At 37.9% G+C, this 25,637-nt stretch overlaps 1 protein-coding gene across 16 annotated transcripts in view; it reads right to left on the bottom strand.

The window, feature by feature from the left end:
- SUPT20H (SPT20 homolog, SAGA complex component) overlaps positions 1-25,637 on the bottom strand; it is a 59,858-nt gene that overhangs the window by 15,805 nt on the left and 18,416 nt on the right. For 6 of the 16 annotated variants that reach the window (XM_054015256.1, XM_054015258.1, XM_054015261.1 and 3 more), the window contains exons 6-18: positions 15,062-15,191; positions 12,720-12,823; positions 11,901-12,017; positions 11,654-11,707; positions 10,632-10,771; positions 9,025-9,181; positions 8,860-8,916; positions 8,386-8,457; positions 6,873-7,030; positions 4,580-4,612; positions 3,234-3,351; positions 721-829; positions 305-463 (exon numbers count right to left, since the gene is read on the bottom strand). In XM_054015256.1, the coding sequence (XP_053871231.1) occupies positions 305-463; positions 721-829; positions 3,234-3,351; positions 4,580-4,612; positions 6,873-7,030; positions 8,386-8,457; positions 8,860-8,916; positions 9,025-9,181; positions 10,632-10,771; positions 11,654-11,707; positions 11,901-12,017; positions 12,720-12,823; positions 15,062-15,191 (1,408 nt within the window). The remainder of the gene's footprint in view (positions 1-304; positions 464-720; positions 830-3,233; positions 3,352-4,579; positions 4,613-6,872; positions 7,031-8,385; positions 8,458-8,859; positions 8,917-9,024; positions 9,182-10,631; positions 10,772-11,653; positions 11,708-11,900; positions 12,018-12,719; positions 12,824-15,061; positions 15,192-25,637) is intronic. The other 10 variants (XM_054015257.1, XM_054015268.1, XM_054015269.1 and 7 more) reach the window with 4 other exon arrangements.

Here is a 25,637-nt window from a genome sequence, read left to right as displayed (position 1 = left end):
TTGGAATCTTATATTGTCACATTAGCTATCAGGCTTTTTAAAAAAAGAGAATCATACTGGTCGCATAAAATGTATTAAAACGTATACACAAAGAGTGCATACATATATATATACAGAAAAACAAACACAATTACAGTAAACATAAAATACATACAGTCAACAAGAGACCTGCCTGAAGCTTTCCACAACGTATACAATTTAGAGTACACTGTACATTTAAGTTTCACCATTCCACTGGTTAAGTTTATCTCAAGACATTATGCAAAAGCCTAAGATTTAATGGAGAATTTAGTTCGTGACTCACTTTGTGAAGAGCTCGCAGGAGACATGGCAGCTGGAGAAAGCATGCTAACTTGACTAAGATCCATAGACTGTTTCCGAGAAAGACTGGGAGGCTTAGAAGGAGGAGGAGGAGTTGGGGATTTTAGGTGGCCACTTGACTGCTGTGGACTAAAAATATTACCTGAAAAAGCACAATTAACACACGTTATTGTTCTGTGGAGGGATGTTAGAATATTTTCCATTATATACATCCTTGAACAATACTGTTTAATCAGAAAGCAGTAAGATCAGCTTTGAAAAACGCTCTCCATGACCTATAGAGGTAAAGTTTTTCCATTATATTTGAAGTTATTACTTTAAGTAGTTAAACCTCACACTTCAAAATAAGGGAAACAGACAGAAGGAGGGAGAGGATAAAAAGCTAAAAAAAGTATTTACCTGAAGAACTACTTCCTGAACTTGAAGGTAGTTTGATGGGAGGAGGTCGATGTTTTACACCTTTCCCCAATACTGAAGACTGCACAGACCCTGATAGACTCTCTGGCTGCTAAGAAGAAACAGAAATTCAAGATATATTATTCCAATATGAGATCACATCATACATGCTAGAAATAAGTAACTATTAAATTAAAGCATTTCTATTGGAATTCTAAAATAAAGCAATTTTCAGGAAGTGGTCTCCCTTTGTGGGAGACATTAGAAACACAATCTGTGATACTTTTCAGATGCAGTTTTTTCCAGGAGAGGCCTCCAAACCGGTGGCAAAATTAAAATAAAACAAACAATGGAAATTATATTGCTTCATTCCCTATCCTGAATTCATTGCTAATGACATCCCAGGAGTAGAAGAATGACAGACATACTCTTGAAAGAAAGGAAAACTTGGTCTTACCGATAAATTTGTCTGTCAATCCTGACCCACTCGGGATTCAGGGTACAGAATCAGAGTATGGGAACAGGAATATAAATACTTGGGTGAAATCCTGGCTCCACTGAAATTGATGGAAGTTTTGCCATGATTGCACCATTATATTTAGAATGAAGGTATTCTGCTTTTTGTTTTACCAATTATGAACAGAATTTTTTAAGATGAATTAATAAAGTTCAAGTATTGCCTTACAGCTATTCAAATATGTAGCCCTGAATTACAAATGGCAGGCTACCTAGAAGTTGGCTGTAATTGCCTGTAGATCCATGCAACTACTAGTTCAGACTGTCAGACAACCTGTTTCAGGGAAAATAAATTTACAGGTAAAGGCCAAATATTTAATTTACATGCATGGAGTATAAATTCAGAATAAAAGAAGTATTATAAACATAGTGTTTGTGCTTTCAGGTTCAGGGAGATGACAGAACACACAGAAGACAATATCAGATATACAACTTCAAAAACTCAATTTATTATTTGCATATTTATTTTTATTATTCTTAATAAAATTAGTGCTTGATATTTTCCCTCCCTGTCAAAGGAGTCAAAAGACTGTGACAGAGGAAATTAAGTCAGCCTTCATCAGTGCCCTAGAAAAAACACCTGGTTAACTTTAACAATAAAATTAATCGCATCACTAAAAAAAGTTAGAAGAGTAATTTCAAAAGTTTTCTTAGCTGAATTATGGTTCCTCTGAAGTTCTTTTCAAGTTGGGCACACATGCTAAGAGCTGATGCTTAGCTCTTTGTATTTTACAGAGTATACAATTCTGTGCTCTTTAATGGCTCTGAAAAGCAAACAGACACTATTCTCCTTTTATGCGCTTCTATTTTTTTCTTTAAAAATCCTTTAAGTTCCTGTTGATGATAATCCTAAAGACTTAGTTTTTATTTTTACTTTTTCAAACTCTTTCTTCACTACTCAAGATAACTGCTTTACCATCCATAGAGGATTAGATAGTCAAAAAAGAAGGTGATCCGTTGCTTCCTTGCTATGACTCTGCTGACTCCGGCAGAACTTTGTTCATGGCTAGCAAACTGGACAGCTTTATTTATCTATTTAAAAAGAAGGGATGCCAAAGGGGAGAACATAGATAGCCAGGAGGAAAGGACCAGCAAAGCAGCAAATGCTAGTTGAGGTTAAAAAAAAGAACTAGAGTAGTGGGATCAATCTAAAATGCTCAGCAGAGATAACAAAACAGATGGCCTGATGGGTCCATCAGCACCAAACTTTCAGCTACGGGAATTCCTGCCAGACATGCACAGAGGAATACACTCTAAGAGCATGTATCCCTTAGAACAGGTGTAGGCAACCTATGGGACACGTGCCAAAGGTGGCACGCGAGCTGATTTTCAGTGGCACTCACACTGTCCGGGTCCTGGCCACCAGTCCGGGGGGCTCTGCATTTTAATTTAATTTTAAATGAAGCTTCTTAAACATTTTAAAAATCTTATTTACTTTACATACAACAATAGTTTAGTTTTATATTATAGACTTATAGAAAGAGACCTTCTAAAAACGTTAAAATGTATTACTGGCATGCAAAACTTTAAATTAGAGTGAATAAATAAAGACTCGGCACACTCCTTCTGAAAGGCTGCCGACCCCCTGCCTTAGAAGGATGTTGTCATTTTGAAATCTAATAAAAAAAATCTCCAAACCATTTTTATGAAGAGTTAACAGTTCAGGCATTACGTCTGCCTCCAAGTTCCCTTGCCAATTTTAGATTGGTTTTAGAACTGTATTTTCCTGTCTTTAAAAATGCTTTTCTCTGCTCTGCTGCTGTATGAAAGACCTCGATGAACTGAAAAAATGGACTATACATAGCATTATCAAAGACACATTTAAAAAAAAAAGAAAAATCTGAGAAAAGCATTTTTCTCTAATTTCTTCCATTACAGACTTGTAATAATAGTAGGTTTAAAAACTTCAGACAGATGTTTGTCCTTTGAGTCCCTTTAGGGAACTGTAATTACTCAATAAGCAATTGTAAATGTAAGAAAGAAACATTGAGCAAACTCACTTCCATTTCCTTCCCTGGAGAAAGATGACTTAGGTTGACTGATCCACCTGAATTATGAACCATCTTCACTGGACATTTAGCTTCACTTTGAACTAGTTCCTGGTATTGGTTCACTACCCTGAAATACACCACTAAAGACTTCAGCACAGGATTTGAAAAAGGATTAACAATTTTGCACTATTTTTAACATTATACTGTTTGTTCTAGATGTAGATTAACTTTATTATATTCTAAATTTTCTTTGCCTACTTACTACTGTTTCACTATTCTGAAATGCAAACTGCAAGCACTTAGATAAAATGGTTTGAATTGTGATTCGGTTTTACTTTAAACTTCAGTAAATTGATCTGCAACATAATAACATTGTATAGAAATATGAACTCCCTTACAGAGACACCTGATACCACAATATTTTAATTTTTTCTATCAGTTTGAAGAATAAAATATCCACTTGTGTGCAGCAGTGCTTCTCAACCAGTGGGTTGCGATCCTCAGTGAGGATACCAAAAGCAATCAGGGCTGTTGCGAGCCACTGAAAATCCCATTACACTCTAAAGCAAAGACAATCTCTCTCCAGTACTGCCATGACACCCTTACCCCTCAAGGTCAAGTATGCAGTCAGTCTTCTTGAAACACAAATAAATTATATAGGCTTATCATTGTTACATTTTTCACTCCTACTTTTATAATAAATGTAAGGGGGTTGTGAATTTTTTTGACTTTGAACTAGGGGTTACCATCCTGAAAAGGTTGAGAAACATAAGTCTGGAGAAATCCACTGAGTATGGGAGAAGTCTACTTTATGTTTTATAATGAACCACAGCAGACAACCGTAAACCTTCTATAGCTAAAATATATTGGGGGGACTATTTTTCTTCTTGCTCTAGGAGTGATAGAATACTTATCACAATGCTAAATCAATATTGCCTGAATAAAAAATATTCAACTGAGAAGAAGTTTGACACTACAGTTAAAGTTCAAAAGAACCACTCTCTTTAAAGCTATACTTGATAGCAAATTTACTTGTACAAAGTCTCACAGCCAAACTCTTCTCTTGAATGCTCTTGCCAGACTAGTGCTGATGGGTTCATCCAAAGGCATAGTATGGTCTTCAGAATTTAACAGAAAAATGGGACAAGGTGTGTGGAGTTACTCTCTTTCCCCCACCCTTCCCACAAATGTAAAGTGCAAGAGATGCAACGTTTTTAGTCTTGTTGCAGATCTTGACTGTTTCTATTTAATATCCATGTCACATGCCATTGCTTCCATGGTAATGAAAGTAAGGTACATTATGGCAGAAACGGACAAACTCGGGCTGTAAAAAAAGAAAGATATGAACTACTTACCTTTCAGCATCAGTCTTGGAACCAATAAGGAATCTAAATGTAAAACATAAAACAATGTAGTTATTATTTTTGGAATTCAAAAGCTTTCCTCAAAGATCACAACTCTGAAAAACAGCAAATAAACCACTCTCTGTTGGAACGGGACTCTCTGCTGCCAGCTAATTGATGAGAACAGTTAACACTTAAGTCTTACTTGGTGGGCTGGAGACTTCGGAAAGTATAAAACACTAACCCTGCTTCATAATCACTAATAGAATATATTTAGAGGGACACAATTAAGGTTGACAAGAATTTGGGGGTTTTATTGTGATACCGTCCCTTTAAAAGTGAATCTACACCAATGTAAAAGACAAAATAATACTAGTTTTATATATACCTAAAAACAGGAAGTGGCAGTTTGCTATAGATTCTATGCTGTTAAAAGTAGCATTGCATATTGTTTGTATTAAGCACTATGGCATTATATATTTGGTTTACCATTTAGTAAACAAATGTAACAATTTGCTCATATAAGGAAAAAATGTAAGAGCTCCAGCAATTAGCTATTCATATTGCTAAGAAAGAAGGATTCAGTCTGAAGTAAATATATTTTAAAAATAGAACATGAAATCTGTTTCACTAATATTTTAATGTAATACCCAGACCCCTTAAAGGAAGTTTTTTGGTCCAATTCAGACCAATTTAGGAAATTAGCATGGAAATTATAACCAATATAAATCAAGGATTACAGATCTCCCAGGTTTTTCCCAGTAATCTGCTATTTTTTCTCTCTTTGTACAGTTCTCCTGGGAAATATGACCAATCTATTGCTTCTTCTGGCTTATGCAGATTCACGGTGTGGAGAGGATTTCAGATGCAATGAGAGTGTGATTTGGGTGTATGTCAAGAAACACCAAAGCACTAGAATGTTAAAAGAAATGTTTAGTTTTCCTGATTTCTCTCATTATTTATCTTTCCCAATCATGCTTTCTCACAAGATGTAGCTCTAAATAAATATTTCTAGTTTGTTAATCACGTTCACATTTTACTGAAAAATTTATCTCATTCCATTCAGATAAGAAATTTGCAATGAGAATTGTTAGGGTTAATTCAGAATTATTCATGTTGTTTCCATGGATTCAAAAAGCAAACTACTTTACAGGAAAATAAGGGGAATACATTTTTTGCATCCCTGACTTTTGAGGCTGGAATTTTCAAATGGAGCCAAAGAGACTTAGGGAACCAAATCCGAATAAATTCTAAATTAACTTTTAATAATAATTATAAATAGTTTAAATAAATAGTATAAATAGTTTATTTACTAAACTAATAGTTTACTATATTATAGTATAAATAAAAATTAAATAATAAATAAATTATTAAATTAACATTGTGCACCAAACTGGTATTTTCAAAGGAGACAATTTCAATCAAAAATTCCCTTAGGTGCCTTTGAAAATTCCAGTTCCAGTGCACAAGCTTTAGTGACTTCTTAAGATTAGCACAGAGCTCTATAAAATAAATGGGCATAGATGGAGACAAGTGTTAAAAATAACTAAAACTTGGCAGTATGAAATGGTTAAAATTAAAAAGTAAAAGAGAAGGATTAAACACTAGGTAACTATACAAAATAGTAGCAGTTAACAAAACCTGATCATGCTAGCTGCTTTGTGCAAGTGGGCAGACCCTTACATCCCATTGAAATCAATGGAAGTCTGCGCAGGTGCAGGGTTGAAGTATCCAGAGCACCTTGCAAGATTGGAGCCTATAATAAGAACTAACAGCGGGTAGGTAAAGGGACAGCTGCAGCCAGCTATATATAGTCAATATATTTTAAAACAGAATTATGAACATATGTACCAGTCACCATCCTTGTTCGTGATTGTAAACTCTTTGGATAAAGGACTGTGTCCCTTCCTATATGTTTGTACAGTGCCAGACACATTTTCAGCACGACCATAATGTAAGTACTGAAAATAGGAACACCACTGGAAACGTGTCATGGAAATGTCTTCAATTGTCCCTCCAAATGGAGATTTTTGTTCCACTATAACTTTAATGTGGGAAGATATGAGATTCTTGTGGTTGTATCTGAATTTATGCATTACACAATTTACTACTTTTCTTTTTAAGATGACATTGGCACATATAGGTTAAATATTTTTAAATTTCTGAAATGAAATCCTTAAACCACATTTTTAGTTTTCTAGTGTAATTAGGTACACATTTGTCAGTATGATCTAAGCAGGTAAATATGTCTGGTTTTCCCTCAATGATCATAGAATAGACCTTTTTAAATATACACGCTACTTACTGTGATGGAGTTACTGGGCTGTCATTCTCCTCACTGCCTTTGAACGTCTGTATTTTACCATAGTACAGCGGATTACCAAGGGACTGAAAAATGGTCAGTTTTGTTTTCTGAAGTTGATTACCAACTTCACATTCAAACACATAATCATCTCTTATCTCCTAAAAGACAGAACGACATTATACGTAGAATCTTTTAAAAAACAAGTCAACAGAAAAGGCTGATCAATATATGTCAGAAGTCTACAAAATACAAATTGCAAGTAACACAATCTAGTAGTCCCTAAATGTCACTTTGCTCAGCTGGAATGGAAAATGATTTCCAGAAGAAATTCTCTAACTAACAGGATGGGAGAGATAAATAAGTTACTTAAAAAACAAGAAACATAGAGAACCCATAACTATTTATGATAGATATTGGAAGTGCAGACAGAAGAAACACATCTAAAAGTAGACACACAAGGTGGGTGAGGGAATATCTTTTATTGGACCAACTGTAAATGGTATTATCTCACCCACCTTGTCTCTCTGATATCCAGGGGCCAATAAGCTACAACACTGCAAATATCTAAAAGTAGTTATATACACAACACAGAACAATGGTTGAATAGGATGCCATAGGGATGAAAATTAGGTACTACAAGAAAAGCATACTGCCAAGATGGTAGATTTTTGGTAACATAAAGTAACCTACAAGGACAAAGAGATGGATGCTGAAGATAAAGAGGGCACAGTATGTTGGCGATTCCATTATGAAGTATCTATAAACTGGTTTCTAATTAAACTTAAGCATTTTCTTGTGTATTGGATCATGCAATTTGCTGCTGATCTATAGGTTTCATTGGGACAGTGAAGGAAAAAAACCTGTAGAGCATTCTGCCTAAAATAACTCTATGTGCTGATGTGTTACAGGGGTTAGACTAGATGACCCTTTGTGGTCCCTTATAACCCTATGATTCTATGACCTCCCTTCCAGAATCTACTGCAAGAGTTATTACTGTAAAGGCAGCTCTCCTGACTCACCTATTACATGAGGATTAGAAACAAGACAAAGGTGTACTGAAAGCAAGAAACACTGCTTCTTGTAAATTATTACATTTTTGTTACTACAGTAGTGGCAGCAGCTTCCCAAAGTCCTGCTATTAGACAGGGAAATTACAGTACTTTGGCTAGCTGATTATTGCAATGTGGGTAGGCAGTTTTGGCAAAGCCAAAATTCCATTGCATCATACTCACACTACAAAACTGAGGTTAAGGACTGGAATTTAAGAGTAAATTATTTTTACTATTTTGTGTGCCAATGAGTAATAAATTACAGTTATTCTTTTAGTTTGATAATCACCCCAATGCACCAATGTGTGAAATCACACTTCCCCGTGACAATCTCCCTTCCAAATATTTATAGAAGACTAGACTGTAGAAAAAAATGTTCTGTATGATCTCATTTACATTTTGTTGACAGAAGCAGCATCTTAACTAGGGGGAGAAAAGGTTGGCCAGAAGTCTAAATTACTCACATGTGCTGGCCAGACAGTAGGTTGAGAGTCATCAGGTTTGACAGACTTTTCCACTTTGGCATATTTTTCCACCTTAAAAGAAAAAGCAGATATCAGAATATAATGCATTTGAAACAAGTGTAGAGAAGAGCCTTAATGATTTCATACTTCTGTTACTTTGCTCTAATGCTTTCATTGAGGAATTCTCATAATCTTTAAATAGATTTAGCAGAGCTTTATTTAGCCGTGAAAAATCTATTGCCTAAGAGTGTGGCTCACATTGTGGAATAAGTGTGGGATCCCGTCACACTGAGAGTGAAGCAATTGCATTCTAGCAGCTGTTCCCAAAGGCACTGTGCCCAAACCCAGCACAACGTCCCAAAGATGGCCATCATTGCTCACTGCTTTATCATTTATCTTCCTGCTTGATACACAAAACGTTGAATAAGTGAAATTTTTACTGACCCAAATGTGGTTAGAAACAATTGAACTTACATCAACTTCAGAAGGTGCAGTCAAGTAGCAAGGGTTCTGTTTCCACATATCTACACACTGAGAGGTGGGGGAAAAGTACAAAACAATGTGAGCATCTGTATTCTAATGATTAACAATAAATAAATGAATAATGATGTTCGCCGTTCTAACTTGCAATATACTTACATTTCCAGCTTTAGAAATTTTGAGGTCATACTGCTGGGCTCCTTTCCTTTCCTTTCTTTTCTGTAAGTAGTCAAGTAGTCTGAGCTGAGGTGGAGTTGGATAATGTGCCACATCCTGCTGCCGATTCAGAGATGACCTGGAATATCTCTTGAAACACCTATGGCATATTGAGAAATGTGCTTGTAAAACAACAGACTGAAACATGCTACCACATGTGTGCTAATACACACATGAAAAAGCCAGTCACATTGTAACAAAAAGATGTGCTATGTAATATGCTTTTTAAATGGTCATCTTTTATGTTGTTGCATAACACATAATTGTGATCCATCTACTTTTAAACATGTTATTGTTCTTATGAGCAATATTTGTGGCAAATATTCTTGGAATAAACATTTTGACAACAGTTAAAATATTACAAAAAATGTATTAAAAACTGAATATTGTTCAGATTTATTTCATCTTGCCAAATCTTTGTGCAAAGCCTACAAAAAGTTAAAATTACATTAAAAAATATGACAGTCCATTTTGACACCTACTTTGTTAATTCTAGCAGATCATTTATATATTTCACATATTACTGAGCATACATATATGTATTTCTTAGTAAAATAACAGTGAACCATTTTAGGCTACTGTAAAATAGTTGTGAACACAACCATCCACAAAAAAGAAGCTATTCTAACAGATTGAATAGTAGTTTGGCACCACACTGCTCTTAAAACCATTCAGACGCTAATCCTCCAAACAATTATACACATGCTTAAATTTAAGCACATGAACAATTCCACTGGTTGTTTAAAATTAAACTTGTGCATAAATGTTTACAGGATCGAGACCTTCTGCATGACACTGATGCTCTAAGTTTGTTGAACCATTTAAGCAATAGAAAATCACATTAATTTTGCTGGATTTTATCCTGTTATATAGTTGAATATTTTTTCTAATTTATAAATTAAAGTCTGGTCATGAAAATAAGATCCCATGTTCATAAAATAAAACCCGTGAAACATTATCCTGGTGAACCACAGCCTTTAATTAATTTTTGGCAAAGTGCAAGGAAGGTTTAAGATAAAACATTTTTAACACCATATACTCATATTTAACATTGTTCACAGCCGCTGTCTGCCTCACCTCACATTTTGATTATAAGCCATGGAGAAAATATGGCCATGATCATAAGAGAGCAATACAATTTGGTATTCATTCAGTATGGCATTGTAAGAAAATAATCCATGTGCATATTTAGTATAATCCATGGCTTACTAGGCCTTTGAGTATTTCCTATTTGGAAGAGATTGCAAAAGCATTACACAGAACAAGTACTTAATAAGATTCAGATTACAAATAATAACTGACACTGTTATAAGACAAACTTTTGACTTTCCTTAAAAATATTTTTTCCAAGAGTCCTTCTTAAAACATTAATGTATTAAAAGTAAAATAAAAATTTCCAAAGAGTTTCAAAGCTTATTCAATTTAAATGAATTTTATCATGGTTATGAACAAACAACATGTTAGTGCATGATTTTTCTTATTTTTTCTATAATCTGTACAATTCTAAACAGGTTAATATATGTCCTGACATATCACAGACTAATTATTACCGTTTCATTGGGCGAGTGTTCATCTTCTGCTTGTTATAGAGGAGTCTGTTTGCTGTGCAGGTTACTGCTATCGAAGGATCAAGACACAAAGGCTCTGCTGTAGCTAAGATAAGTTGGCTCTCAAGTAGAAGTTTGTCTTCCTATAATATATGCAAATTATAATTATGTGAAAAAAACTGGAAGTTTTGTATATCTATATAGGCTTTTATTTCATGCTAATCATCATGGTATCTGACTGTGTGTATACATATGCGCGCACAATTTGATAACTTTGTTTTGGATTGTTAACCCAGGAAAATATAATATTTATTGTTTAGGAATCATGGAATCATTATGCTCTATTGTAGATTGAGGAACTTCTAGATTTTTTTATAGCAAAAAAAGACTAATATTGAAAAGACACACACACATACACACAAAATACAAGAAATAAGAAAATCAGTAGTCTGTCAATGATGTATCCTGATGAGGTGGCAGAGTTTTATTTTATCACAACTAATATATATGAGACAACAGATACTGGTTGTGGCAAAGAACTTGAATATGTCTGTGCTTCTCAGCAGATGTACTTTGCCACTAGTAATTTCTGATGTATTAAACCAACTAGAATTGCATAATCCTAGTCAGTTTCACTCTGCTATCAGTACCAGTGGGAAAGTGCTTCTACACAGGAGAGTAGTATAGTGTTATGGAGCCTTTCTTCAGATGCCAACCTGGGCCTACATGATGAAGATGATGGAGGGTGAGGAGGGTAGACTAGTTAGACTATCCTATATAATCAAAGATTAAAGTGCTGAGCATCTTCAACACCTATTGTCTTCTGTGGGAGTTGAGGGTGCTCATCATCTCGCAAGATCAGGCTGCTAGTGAGCTAATTTGGCACATCTCTGGATCATTAAACAGACTCTCAATCACCCTAAAACAATCCAAGGTCTGTACAATGTCAGTTTAATATATTTTTCAAAACTGCTTTGTTCCATCCTTTATATCATTGTAAGATTTAAATTGACAAGGAAACTCACCTGTGTCCATTTGTGGTTGTCACTTGTTATAGAATGCACATCACAAATTAAAGTCTGGAAAAACAGGCAAATTTTTGGTTACTTTTCAAATAAATACGATAATATAACTGTAATATATTTGTATATAAATTATATAAAATATTTAAAAGTGATGGCTAATTTCTATTATGACATTTATCTTAAAGAATGAGAAAAAGGAGATCCCACTCAGGGTAGTTTAAACCATTTAATTTGATGTACCTCTTACCTGCATTGTTGGACGCAGAAGAACATGTTTGCTTTGGTATGTTGGAGATTTCATATTACCAGACTGCCTGTAGTCACGTATTTCTGCTATGACACACCCACAATGAAAAATATTAACCTGTTTGAAACAAACAAAAATATTTCTGTAAATATATATATTATAGAATTGTCGCAGGACCCACCATTGGAATTGATTCTTTTGGCCACTCATGCAATGCTCTTATAGTTAGCTGTGAACTCCTGCTGTGTTTTCACTCTGTAAATATATGTACCCTACCCAGACATAAAACTAAATTCATCCCCAGCACAGGATGGTGTCATTTCTGCTGAGGTCAGTGGGTGTTCTACAGTTGCTTCCGCTTGCATAATATGGTCCTTGTTGCTGTGCTTATTATTACGATAGCTAAACCAATAAAGAGTTCTAAACCACTAGGCATAGTCAAGTGTAGTGATCTTTAGTACACACACAAACAGTTCCAACACCCAAGCTCCAAAAAAGCATATTAACATTAAGACAGAAAACTTGACTACCTACCATTTATGAAATTCCAATCTCAAACATTTCACTAAAGCGCACTTTTCTGGTGCATAACAGTCATAGCGGTTTGTCATGTTAGACTAAACCATGGTAAAAACACAAAATGTGCATGAATTTATTTGTTTTGGATGCTAACAAGATGTTTTATTTTGGACACTAAAAGCATTATGACCCTGATGCTTCAAACTGCTCACTGCAGATGTACAGAACCCCCCGGGGGAGCACTTCACATGATCAGAGACTGATTAAAAGAATAACCCTTAATTGTAAAGATTTTCTTACCTGAGATTTTTCTAAAAGATCAACCAAAATAGGTGGCAGCTCCTCTGCATCCAAATATTCAAGGAGTTCACCTTCCTCATAAGGCATTCGAATGGTCTCAGAATCTGAATTCAAAAAAAGAATGCAATGCCTTATCTATTTCTTCCCACTACAGCTTCAAAAGTAAAATGCTAATTATAAGCATATTAAAAAAAAGAAGTGGGGCTGTTGAAAACTATCCCAAATCCCAATTTTCTTTAAAGAATATCCATTATCATGCTTTTGACTGTATTTCCAAGCCATTTAATATTGGCTTTATCCTTCTCTCATTGCAGTAAATGGCAAAACTCTTATTTATCTCAGTAAGAGCAGAATTTGGCCCCAAAATGAGTTCTCTGTAAACCTAAACTACAGGGAGACAGGAAATGTCTCTTTCAGTATCAGCACGTAGAACTAATTCAGCAATAAATGATAGAAACGATTAAAAAACAAGCAAACTAGTGCAAACTAAAGTATTCATCCCTGATCCTGCAAACACTTATGCACATGCTTAACTTCAAGCACATAAGTAATCCCATTGGCTTCAATGAGACTACTCACGTACTGAAAGTTAACTATGTACATAAGTGTTTGCAGGATCGAGGGCTACATGTTTCAACAATAACACAGTCCCTATATAGACAAACTAAATTTCCTGTTTGTTGTAGGAAGTGCAGAAAGCTGCTTTCCAAATCTGTCTCACCTGATATTTGCCTTGAACTGTGTGACACAAACAACAAAGTATTAAAGAAATTGCTAATTTATTTTTTAAGAAATCACCTAGAAATTGTCTATTATTTTATTGTATTTTACTGTAGAAATTTGTATTTAAATATCTTGTTTTCCCAAAGGGTGCACTACAATATGATTAATATTCTGAAGTTCCTGTTCCTGGCTAAAAGGTACAAAACAGCTTTAATTAGGCCTATATTTTCAGAAGTGACTAGTGATTTTGGGTATCTCAGTTTCTGAGTGTCCAACTTGATACAACTTAAAAGGGCTTGATTATCATGAAATACTGAGAGCCAGCCCTTTGAAAATCAGGACATTTTAGGTGTCTCAAATTGGGCACGTAAAATCACTAGTTACTTTTGAAAACGTTCCTCCCTAATTATAAGCACAGTGGGTACTACCACCTATGATTAAGGTTACCTGACATTTCCCATTTTCAGGCCCTTTTTTTAGCTCTTATAATTTTACCAAATTTAACTATATGGGCTGAAATTTCCTGTGTTTTGTGTCTGCCTAAGGCTGATTTTTCCTAGAAAGTTTTTTTTAAAAATGGCTCAGTGAGATGAGGGAAAAATGAGATTAGAGAAAAAACTGTTGTTTTGCCCAAGTTAAAAAAAATTCTTACAACTGTTTCACTAAGAATCCCTAGTGCCTCTGTGCTTTGAAGCAGGGACTTGAAATTTGGAAGGAGCATTTGTTTTTGCTGTTCCCCTGGAAAAGTTCCCAAATTGGGCCAAGTTATAAAACTTCGGAAAAAAATTTAGTTCACACATACTCAGTAAAGCCTTAGTAGAATTTGGCAACTAAATGCTCTGAAGAGTCTATCTTGACTGGGCACATTCCAGCCCAGGGCTACATGGGCTGAGAAGATCTTCCCCTGCCATTGCTGCACCCAGCTGCTGTGGGCCGTCATAGCATCCAGCACAGAACAGACAGCAGGACACCTGTCTTTCCAGTGCCCTCAATGCTCAACCAGCTGGCATTCAGGCAGCATGTAGGAAGCAACTTAACTTGAGTGCAGAGGGGATGAATTGGAACTGAGTGTGGAGGAGTACTGAAGGGAATAGATTGGGACAAGGAGCCCAGAGGAGGAAGGAAGATTAGGATGAGGAGCACAGAGAGGGAAGTGCCTGAGACTGGATGAGGAGCTGGGGGCAGCAGAGAGTGGGACTGCCTGGGCAAGGGACCTTGAATAGGGAGACCAGGGCTGGCTAGGCAAAGAGACTTGGAAAGACTGGGACAAGAAGACTGGTAGGGGATGAAGGGCTGGGATAGGCTGGATTTAAGTAGTAGAGGCCACACACCCTTGAAAAGGGATGAATTTGTCTCTGGATAAATAAATGTTATATACAGAAATAAGGACTATTCAGAGGGCTTAATGCTTGCTAATTTAGAATTTATTCCTATGCTCATATGAGCATCATCCATGATCAGGTGCTTGGACATTTTTAGTTCAAGAACAGAATTGTATAGAAGATTGCTTTAGAACAGAAACAAGCACCAAATGCAAGCAGCCAGCATGGCTCATACTGATTAATTAGCACTAATAAAGCACTTTGAAGATGAAAATAGTTAAGCAGCAGGAATATTACCTGATCCATTTTTCCCCCTGAGCATCAGCGAATAACCCTCATTCCCTGGATAGAGGTTCACTACCAGACATGACAACGTCTCCTGCATAACCAGCTTCTCAAGTAAGTTCACATTTCGCCTCAGCTTCTGCTTTAAAAGTAAAGTGTGCTCATGAAAATAATCAATAAAATCAAGTAATTAATAATATGACATTGACTAACCAAAATAAATAAATAAACCAAAAGGTGAAATTATTAGACAACACTGAACATAGTCTACCTCAGTGTCAAAGTATAGATTTAAAGAAGCCCAGTATTTAATTAAACACACAATAGGGTACATTCATGAATGAAAGTAATGCAAACTGCATACCTTAAAATAAAAAGAAGATTTGAGAAAAATCACTCATTTGGGTCTTTTTAATCCTTTTCACTCCTAGGTCCACAGTTAATATGGTTATAATCTAAGAATACCCCCTAGGTTATAACCTCATAAAACCTACTCTGTACATTTATTTTATAAATTGTAAATTTAACCAACTGGCACTTTTTGATCAAAGAACAAACAGGCCTTCAGAAATTCTTAACAGCAAAAGTTTCCTTCCAGATTTACAGTATGACTGTAGAATCTGGAAGCTTTTCTAGTTGCATTGCCTTGCCTAAATTTGCTGAAATCTGGTTCAAGTGCCATAATAACTTTTCACTATTATTTGTAAGGAGGTTCCTGTTCACTAACAACAGTTTTAGATATGAATGGCCTATTTCCCCCTCTTCCCCACCCTGTGCCCACTACACTTTAAGCTATTCAAAGTCCTTGGCAACAAAAGAGTATTAATTTTGTAAGCCTGAGATTTCTCTTTTTCTCCTTCTATCTTCATTTTATGGTTGAAGGCTAAGGTTGGGCAGAGGTGCTGCTTAAATGAAATGCATCATGAGTCACACCAAGGGAGTAAACAAAAGTTTCACCACCATTGTCTTCTCCTACAAGGACCCAACACATCAGATGTGGGAGGATTGGGGGGGGGAAAACATCAATGTGCTACCACTTTTTCTAGGGGAAATATTTCTGAGGCGAAAGGGAAAACAGACTGAGGAAGGAGTGTTGCTGCTAAGCCAAGAGGCTATTTTAACAGGGCTGCAGGAAGAATAGGAGGAAAACTATGGATCTCACCCTGCCTAGCCCTGGGCTGACTGCCAGGAGCCTTTTCATGCCTCTCAAACTCATAAATGGTGGCAACATGTTCCCCTATGTAATGCACTGGAGAGAGCCATGCAGGCAACAGCAGAGGAACAGATGAAACAGCATAGTGCTTCAGCTGCATGGAAAAGAGACAGGGAAGAAAGCAGCTCCTGCCAGCAGCAGGGCAAGGGGCTAGGCTGCTCAAGAGATTGGACTCTTCCCCTGTGGCATTAGAGACATAACCTGCCAGCAATGCAAACCTTACCATCTACCAGACTCACATCACACCCCAGCCCCAAGTAGGAACAGCAGATTGCACATATATTGCTTCCACAGAAGCTCAGTGCTTACAGAATTGGGGATGAGGCTGCTATGCTTTCAGCTGAGTTGAGATTCTAAGAATGATGTAGGAGCACAAGAACTGTCCTACTGAAGCAACGAAATGGCACACTTCGTTTGTGTGCTTGAGAGGGAGATGTAACAGATTCCCCAGTCTCAACCCAACCCATTCACCTAGCTCAAGTAATGTTTTCCTTATGTGTAGTGCTTTGTTAAAAAAACTTCCCACAATCACAAGAACAGCCATACTGGGTCAGGTCCATGGTCCATCTAACCCAGTATCCTGTCTTTGACAGCAGATCAGCTTAGGATTGCTTCCCTTTGGGAGGAATTCTTATCAAATGTTGATCTTGTTTTCAAGAAAAGGTGTTTTCAGTATTGGATAATTATGTTCCTTTCATTCTTTACTATAGCTCAAGATTTCCAGTCACATGACAAGGCATTTTAACTTGAGAGCATTCACATTCTGCAGGACTAAACTCAGGAACAAAGTCTTTGCTGTCATTTAACAGAGATCAACAGGAAATGAATTTCAGATAATTGGATTTTATAATACTCAATACCACATAGTCTTTTATATAGTGTCACAATGATCTAAAGCACCCAAAGTATAAACAAGATCTCCATCTCTGTGTTAAGGGAACATAATTCATTTTCTAATTCTGTTCTGGTGTGTAAATACCATGCAGCAGAGACTCAGTTCATCTAGTGAAAAGCACTATTTTATGCTAAGTGAGTAACTTCATCAACTGACCACTTCTGACAGAATTACTAAATGCAGGCAGAATTAGATACATAATTCACTTCAGAAGTGTATCTAAGAGTCCCACTAATAATGGAAAAAAGGGATCTATATTTTTAAGGGAGGGAGTTGTCCCCTAAGAAATGATGAGTACAATTATAATGGTAATTCCATTGTAAATCTAATTCAATTCAGCTAACCACATCAATTGTATGTGAATGACAAATTAATTTTATTTTTTCCAAATATATTCTTGCCAGTAAGTAGTTGTTCAGTTACATTTTCTTATCGTTTTCGGCCTTCTGAGGCTAAAATAAGAAGGTATTTTTGACATCAGGTTCAGATTATCCATTCTGGATTGAACTAAATAGTTCACTTTTGAAGCCTAAAGTGAGTTTGCAATACGAATTGGCGCTTGTAAGTACAAGATTTCAGAATCAGTTCCAGTAAAAACATCAATTTCTCCATTGAGTTGGCTGCTCGGAGTGCTGGCTCAAGCTGGTCTCAGTGGGCCCGCTGGCTGCTATTGCTGCCAGATTGGGGGTAACAGGCCCTTTTCTGTTTTCCCCTGCCTACCTCCACTTGGCACTCAGCAAGAGTAGAGAGTGACAGCTTCATTGTGTTTGGTCCAAGGATGAGGGGTCACTGACAGCAGCAAGCAAGAGGTAGAGAGTTGCTTCTTTTCCCTCCCGTCTTTTGCCGGGGCCCAATAACTACTACATACTATAAAGGATAGCTACCCTTTTTCTGTCTCAAACCAGATCTAGGAGAAGTGGTGTTTATTTTTCCTATCCCTGTATTTTTGTACGTCTGTATTTCTCCTATCCCTGCCTAACAGTAAAGCCTTCAGTCAAGTATTTTATTAGCATACCGGAACATCATTTGGAGACAAATAAGATTAATTCCAAGACTATCTGTTACTGTCCTTCTCCTGGACCCATACATAAATAATTTAAATGTACACTGTCAAAGTTTATTTTTATGACTGGTCAGCTCTCTTAACATGGCTAAAGTCAATGTTTCTGAAAAGCTGCTCTCACTGCTTATCAGGTGTCAGGTTATTTGGTAGTATGCACATATGGAAAAATGCTACTGCCATCCCTCTGAGGTCATGCTTCATTTTTTTCCTGGGCTGATAGTCAGAGCTTTACAGAGACCAATTGGTACAATTACCATAACTAGAGGCTATTTCTGAAACACAAGGCTACTGCTTCACACCAAACACAGGCAAACTCCATCATGGACATTTTAGGTTCAGTAACGGGCCTAAAAAATCCTCTTTTTCAGTTTATCATGTTTAGAAAAATCTTTATATAAAGCCCAGCAAATTTATAACTGATTCTACTGGCAACAGAAATTAATAGCTTACGATCTGCCCTGAATAGATGTGTAGTTATGTCATCCTCTGGACATACCACAATTTTAGTCCTGTCACTTTCTCAGCCTTGAAGACTAACCTTTTTTAGTGTCAAAAACCTACTGCAAAGCTATACTAAATGGCCTAGTCTGTTCCAGAGCTAATCAGGATGATAAACGAGAGAGGGCTGGATTATTTTCAGCAATCTGTTTTGTAGTTATACAAGTCAAAGAGACTGGCTCATCACTTTCTAGTTTCATAGTGCAAAGGGCCTCCTAACCCTATGTTATCTTCTATACAGAAATGCAATCTCACCGATACATCTGCAAACATTTTTTGTATGGCTTATTATATACAAGATTTTAAAAACTTTATTAATACATGTTATTCAAGCAGTCATAATACTCAGCACTTATACAGCATTCTGAAACATCAATTATGCCTCATACAATGCCTGTGCATTTTTATATCTCTTCTACAGAAAGATAAAGATAAGGCAGAGCTGGCACTTGATTTCCCTACAGTCACACAAGTTAGTAACAGAAAGATGAGAATCCAATAGTTCCTAATAAATTTTTTGTGACATTGCAGAAGACATTATGCAAAATATGAATTCATATTAACACAACTAATGAAATGCTCCAATTAAAATAATATGTAAATATTAACATATTTAAAGAAGTAAGGGGGACAGAACATAGAAAGAAAATCATAAGAACATTTTTGTTTAAAAACTGATTCCTCGCAGGGGCTGTGCTTTGACCTATATCCCATAATAACTGAGACCAGTATAATTAAGACAGAAAGCAATTTATAGGCCAGGACCTTTTCCATACGTTTTTATAATCCTGGAATTCTTTTATGCACTCTGAATTCAAAAGTACTTCATTCAGGACAAGCAGTTAATAATTTGTTTCCATTTTAATTATTTGACACGTTTGTTTTATTTCTTCAGGTGGTGACAGAGATTTTCTTCTGTTCACGGAATGGAGATCTGAAGTCTTCACATAGCATCTTCCTTCCCAAAAATACGTCACTTGTGTTGCTCTATATGAAGTCTACAGTTGGGGGCGGGGGAGGGGGGGGTGGAGGGTAGGGAATGGCTCAAAGTAGCTAAACCGAGAAGTTTGGAATTCTCCCTTGACTACATTTTAACTGGTTTTCCACTCTTGAAGAGACTACACGTCCAGAGACATTGTAAAAATATAGCATATATGCTCCAGTTCAGCCACAAATTATTGGGCTGAATACAGGAATTAATGAGGAATAGTCTGTGGCCTGTGTTATGAAGGAGGATTAGACTATACATTTCCCTTCTAGTCTTGAAAACTACTGATCAAAATGGCAGAAGAGTTTTATCTAGAGTTTTTATTTTCCTAAAGTAATCAAGATCTGATCCACAGACTATGAAGCATCCAGAGGCTATTTAGCATGGTAAATATGTATCTATTAATTAAACTTACTGCTTCACTATAATATGCAGATTAGCCTTTTAAACTTCTGCTATCTCCATGATAAAAGTCTGTTTTCAAAGTTTAATTTATTCTTCTTTATAAGAAGGGATCTAACACTCCTAAAAAAACATTAACGTTTTTGTTTGGACATTAAGAGTGATCTCATTCCCTTCTCCACAATTTCCTGCCAAGAGTGACAAGAATAGGCTTAGTCCCATTCTTCCTGAGAAAAAGAAGAACAGGAGTACTTGTGGCACCTTAGAGACTAACAAATTTATTAGAGCATAAGCTTTCGTGGACTACAGCCCACTTCTTCGGATGCATATATGCATATAACTAATAAATTTGTTAGTCTCTAAGGTGCCACAAGTACTCCTGTTCTTTTTGCGGATACAGACTAACACGGCTGCTACTCTGAATTCTTCCTGAGGGAGACCACCTCTGAACCAGTCACACTCTTTAGTGCCATGTACTATGCTTCTAGAATGTATAAAGATTGCTTCAAATTCCTGCATTCATTTGCCTTGGATTCTTTTCTGCTTGCCCTTTTTTTTTTTTTTTTTTAAATATAAAGTCATTAGAAATATCAGGTCATGGTTTCTCTTCTGGAGGGACTTCAAATGATTTTTTCAGTGACCCCTGTGGCCCTTCTAACCCAATGATTCTATGACTTTGGAATGATAGTTAGAGGTCATAGAAGCTAACAGAACCAAGAGGTTGAAGCTTCAGATGCTGGTGACCCAGCCCGATAGATAATAGGGGAGGAGAAAAAAGGACCAAATTAAGCCTTACTGAAAGAGAGTACAACTCACACAGACTGCAATTACAGTTGTGCTTGCTTCCTCCAGAGCTTAATTTGGTGTGTAGAATGTCAGATGCTAAGTAAAAGGAGACAGGCTTTAATATTCTTAATTTAAAACAACAGACTTCTTAACTGTTGAGGCTGCCTACATGTAAAATAAAGGAGCAATGTTTGACAAAATGTTTTAGTTTTATAGCTAATCTTAAAGCTAAATTTTCTAAGAATAAACTCAAAATAAAAGCTATGTGCTAAACAACATTTGTGTGATTACTAGAGTTAAATTAGGGGGAATATATTTTCACACATACATTCTTGTAACTAACTGTATTCTCATCCAACTTCTTCCTCATGCTAACAGTAGTTCATAATTCTATAGCCAGATAAACAGGCCTGGAGAGTGAACTTCTACCTAATCACAGAAAGCTGTCTAGCCCTGTATGATGTTCATTGCAGCTACAGATCTGCCTATACCAAGCAAGCAAATCATTTCTTATTTCCAAGGCCAGAAAGGACCATTGTGATCATGGAGTCTGACCTTCTGTATTACACAGGTCATAGAACATCCCCTGTATAATTCCTAGAGCATAGCTTTTAGAAAGCATCAATCTTGATTTAGACATTGTCAGTGATGGAGAATCCACCACAACCCTTGATAAATTGTTCCAACGTTAAGTTATCTTCACAGTCAAATTCACACTTTATTTCCAGTGTGAATTTGTCTAGCTGCAACTTCCAGCCACTGGATCATGTTATACCTTTCTCTGATTGACTGACGTCAGGCTGAGAGGCTTAAATTACCCTCGTCATGCCATTTAACCTTTGTAAATATTGGCACAAGTTTAACTTTTTCCAGTCTTCTAGAATTTCCATAATACTCCAACACTTATTGAAAAATCGACATTAACAGTCCAACTCCTCAGGCAGCTCTTTTAAAACACTTAGGGTACGTCTTCACTACCTGCCGGATCGGCGGGTAGCAATCGATCTATTGGGGATCAACTTATCGTGTCGTGTCTAGTGAAGACGTGATAAAATCGATCCCTGATCACTCTGCCGTCGACTCCGGAACTCCACCGCAGCAAGAGGCGGAAGCGGAGTCGACGGCGGAGCGGCAGCGGTCGACTCGCCGCCGTCCTCACAGCTAGGTAGGTCTACCTAAAATACGCAACTTCAGCTACGTTATTCACGTAGCTGAAGGTGCATATCTTAGGTCGACTCCCCGTAGTGTAGACCTATCCTTGCACACACTTATCTGGACATGCTGATTTAAAAAAGTCTAAGTTTAATGCTTTCAAGGATAAGCATTGCAGATAATTGTGGCTCAGTGTTATTTGTTCCTGCAGCAGTTTAGTTTGTCTCTATTTACCAGCCTGTTTTTTAGTAGAATGGGGAAGTGCATCCAGCGAAAGAGGTCCTTTCAACCTCTGCTACTGTTATGACACCTGCCTCAGAGCTCCTGCATTAGCTCCTAAAAGCAGCTTTATAGCCCAGAAGCTGTTTTTTCGTTTACCCCATTTGTACCTAGTATTGCATAATTTCTAACATGAAGTTCAAAGACTTATTCAAATGATTTTCAGTAACTAACCCTGTGCCTCACCTAAGACATGAAATGCTTTCACAGTTGCACACGGGCAAGTGGCCAGGAGGCTCCCCTCCATAGACAGGCTCTCGGCCTGCATTACAAACATTGTCATCTCAGGGCTGTGGTGATCCTGAGATTTTTACTTGATGTAGGCCTCATCTTCCCACCACATAGGCCCAGTTTTGAAGATGAACTAAATATTCTGTCTTATGATGCTTCTAGGGTTCAGACAGAGGAGTGCTGCAGGCCAAAGTCTAGAGGGAGCAAATGGCTCTGGGAATTGCATGAACTCAGCCCATTCTCTCCCTGCCACATCAGGGAGGAAGCAGCTCATCAGAAGACAATACTAGTCCTTGAGAGGAGGCAGAGAAAAGATGACAGTAATGGTGGGAGTACCACAAAAGATTAAGTAATTAAAAAAAAACATTTGCTTGGGGATAGGGTGGTATTGCAACTAATGTCATAGTTCGAGGGGCCCCTCATTTCTGATTGGGGTAGGGTTGCCAATTGTCTAATCAGACATACCCAAACACCGTGTCCCTGGCTCCTGTTCCACCCCGTCCCCCCTTACTCTGTTGCTCACGCTCCCCCATCCTCACTCACTTTCACTGGGTTGGGGTGCGGGCTCTGGGCTGGGACCGAGGGGTTTGGAGTGTGGGAGGAGGCTCCGGGCTGAACCTGGTGCTTGGGAGGTGGGAGGGTGGGTGGGTGTGAGTGAGAGAGAGAGAGAGAGCGCGCACGCTCTGGGAGGGGACTCAGGACTGGGGCAGGAGTGTAGGAGGGGGTGCAGGCTCCGACCAGGAGGTGCTTACCTCGAGCGGCTCCTGTGTGGTGGCACAGGGAGCTAAGGATGCTCCCTGCCTGCCTTGGCTTCGTGCAAGCTCCCAGAAGCGACCACCATGCCCAGCCAATGGGAGCTGCGGAGTCAGCGCTGGAGGCAGGGGCAGTGCACTGAGACCCCTCCTGTTCCCCCCTCCAAGGGCCACAGGGACGTGCTGGCCACTTCTGGGAGTCGCGCAGGGCCAGGGCTTGCAGGGAACCTGACTTAGTCCCCTGTGCCACCAGAGTTTTAGCACTTAAAATCTCCCAGTTAGGCTTCAGTAGCCTCCGGGAGATAGGGCTTGATTCCAGAAGACTCCCAGTGAAACTGGGAGGGCCGGCAACCCTAGTTTGGAGTCACTTCTGCAGGATTATTGTACAGACATATAACAGGAGGCCACCATGAATCAAAAAGTGTGTAAATTGAGGGAGACAAAATAAAGGAAAACAAAATAGGGGCGGAGTGACATTACCAATACAACACAGTCATACATTCTTAGGGATACCACATAGCATTATGGGATGCTTTTACCCCGGACTATGAAATTAACTCCAATCATTATCCCTTCCTCGAGCCTGGAAGAGGGAGTAAAAACACTATAAATGAAGTTTGCAGCTACTAAACCAGGACAGTTGCAAACACTGCTGAGGACCAAGAAACACACAGGACCAAGAGAGGTTGGAAAATTGGGCAGAAAATGTAGAAAGATACAAGCCAGTACATCTGGAGAAAATATCAAATATTCATCAAAAAAGAGATAAGTCAATCCTGGTAGGAAAACCTAGATGTGAGAATGGACAGCATGTTAGACCTGAACTGGCAATGTAATACGGCAGGGGAAATACTAATACAAACTGGTTTCCCAACATCTCTTGCCCTTTCCCCTTCAAACATTTGGCCCCTTCCGCACCACCTGCCCTTTGAGCCAAATGTGAGGAGTGGCATGAGCACCTTCCAACTACTGGAACACACTAGATCATGCAACACCTTGGCCACTCATAGTAGTCCAATGATTTCATAGTAGTCCAATGAATGAAGGCTGGCAGGTTGTGCATGGAACTGTGGAAGCCCCTGATGCCAGCATCACGGCTGTAGTGAGATAAAGATGTTGTCCAACCAGTCAGTCAGTTATGTTGCAACTGGGTTTCAAATATAGCCTATGGGGATGCTGTAGTCTCCAATCAGGCTTTCCTAGTAAACAGACATTCGTAATTCTGCAGGAAAGTGGCCTATTTATATGACTTCCCTGAAGCCCTCGCCTTCTCTCCCCAAAGTAACAGAAAATTAATTTTTTGCATAATTTATGCTTGCAAACTTATTTCCTGGATAGTACATCCAAGATATTCTTGATAAGCACACAGGCTTAGCAGAAACATCCAGCTAAGTCTATCAGAAACATAATAAACACGGATTTATTTTTTTGTAATTAGCAACATTAACACACCACTGAGCATTACTCTTGGTGCTTCTAGTTACTTTCCAAGTCTTTAGTACATCTGCTTCCAAACACTCTTGAACTATTCATATTTTGAAGGTTATTTTTCAGTCAGAAAGGCCAGAAATAAACATTTTAAATGAAAACTTAAGTTTTGTAGAAAACATGAGACCAATGATCCATAGATACGTGTGCAGAAATTCCATATATGTCCATAGGTGTGGGAACTAGAGGTGGGGGGGCCCTCCTCCCGGAGCCACAGCCCTGAACTTGGCCAAAGCTCTACAGGGTGGTGAGAGGTGCGGACAGGTGTAGGAGGCGGAGCAGCACCCCCACTCTAAAAAGTGTTCCAGCACCACTCTATACATCCCTAATTACAAATATATAATGCCAGAGATTTTGAGTGAACACTCCAATAACACGCAAAGTCTTTGTTGCACAGTCTTCGGAGCTGCCCCATGTTAATATATAATTTTGGTATGAGATAAGCATAGGGACAGAGCCTTGGAAGTTTATATCCTTCACATATGGTGCCATTTCCTGCTAGAGGAAACATGGGGAAAAAAGTGAGAGGACCTGTGGTGACGACACAGGAAAGGAAATAGAACACCAGGTTTCTGGTAGCTAGAGAGCTTCAAAAGCCTCAAGCAAAAAGCCTCCCAGGAAAACTTTTCCTGGGGTTTTTATTTCTCTCCTTGCTTTGTTTACAACACTTCTTAGTGGTTACATTCCTGCGCATAGAAACGCCAGGCAGTGTACATGCACATAAGATAACGAACCCATCTCTTGAGCGCGTGAACGCCAGCTGCGGGGACACAATCAAATCAGCCAAATAAGTTTCCCAAACACAAACGCTGGATTGAAGGTCACTCCTGCCTCGTTGCCA

This window comes from Malaclemys terrapin, chromosome 1 (assembly GCF_027887155.1).
Source record: "Malaclemys terrapin pileata isolate rMalTer1 chromosome 1, rMalTer1.hap1, whole genome shotgun sequence".
Classification (NCBI taxonomy): domain Eukaryota; kingdom Metazoa; phylum Chordata; order Testudines; family Emydidae; genus Malaclemys; species Malaclemys terrapin.
The sequence above is the reverse complement of the archived record's forward strand: the minus strand, read 5'-3'. Positions and strand labels throughout refer to the sequence as shown.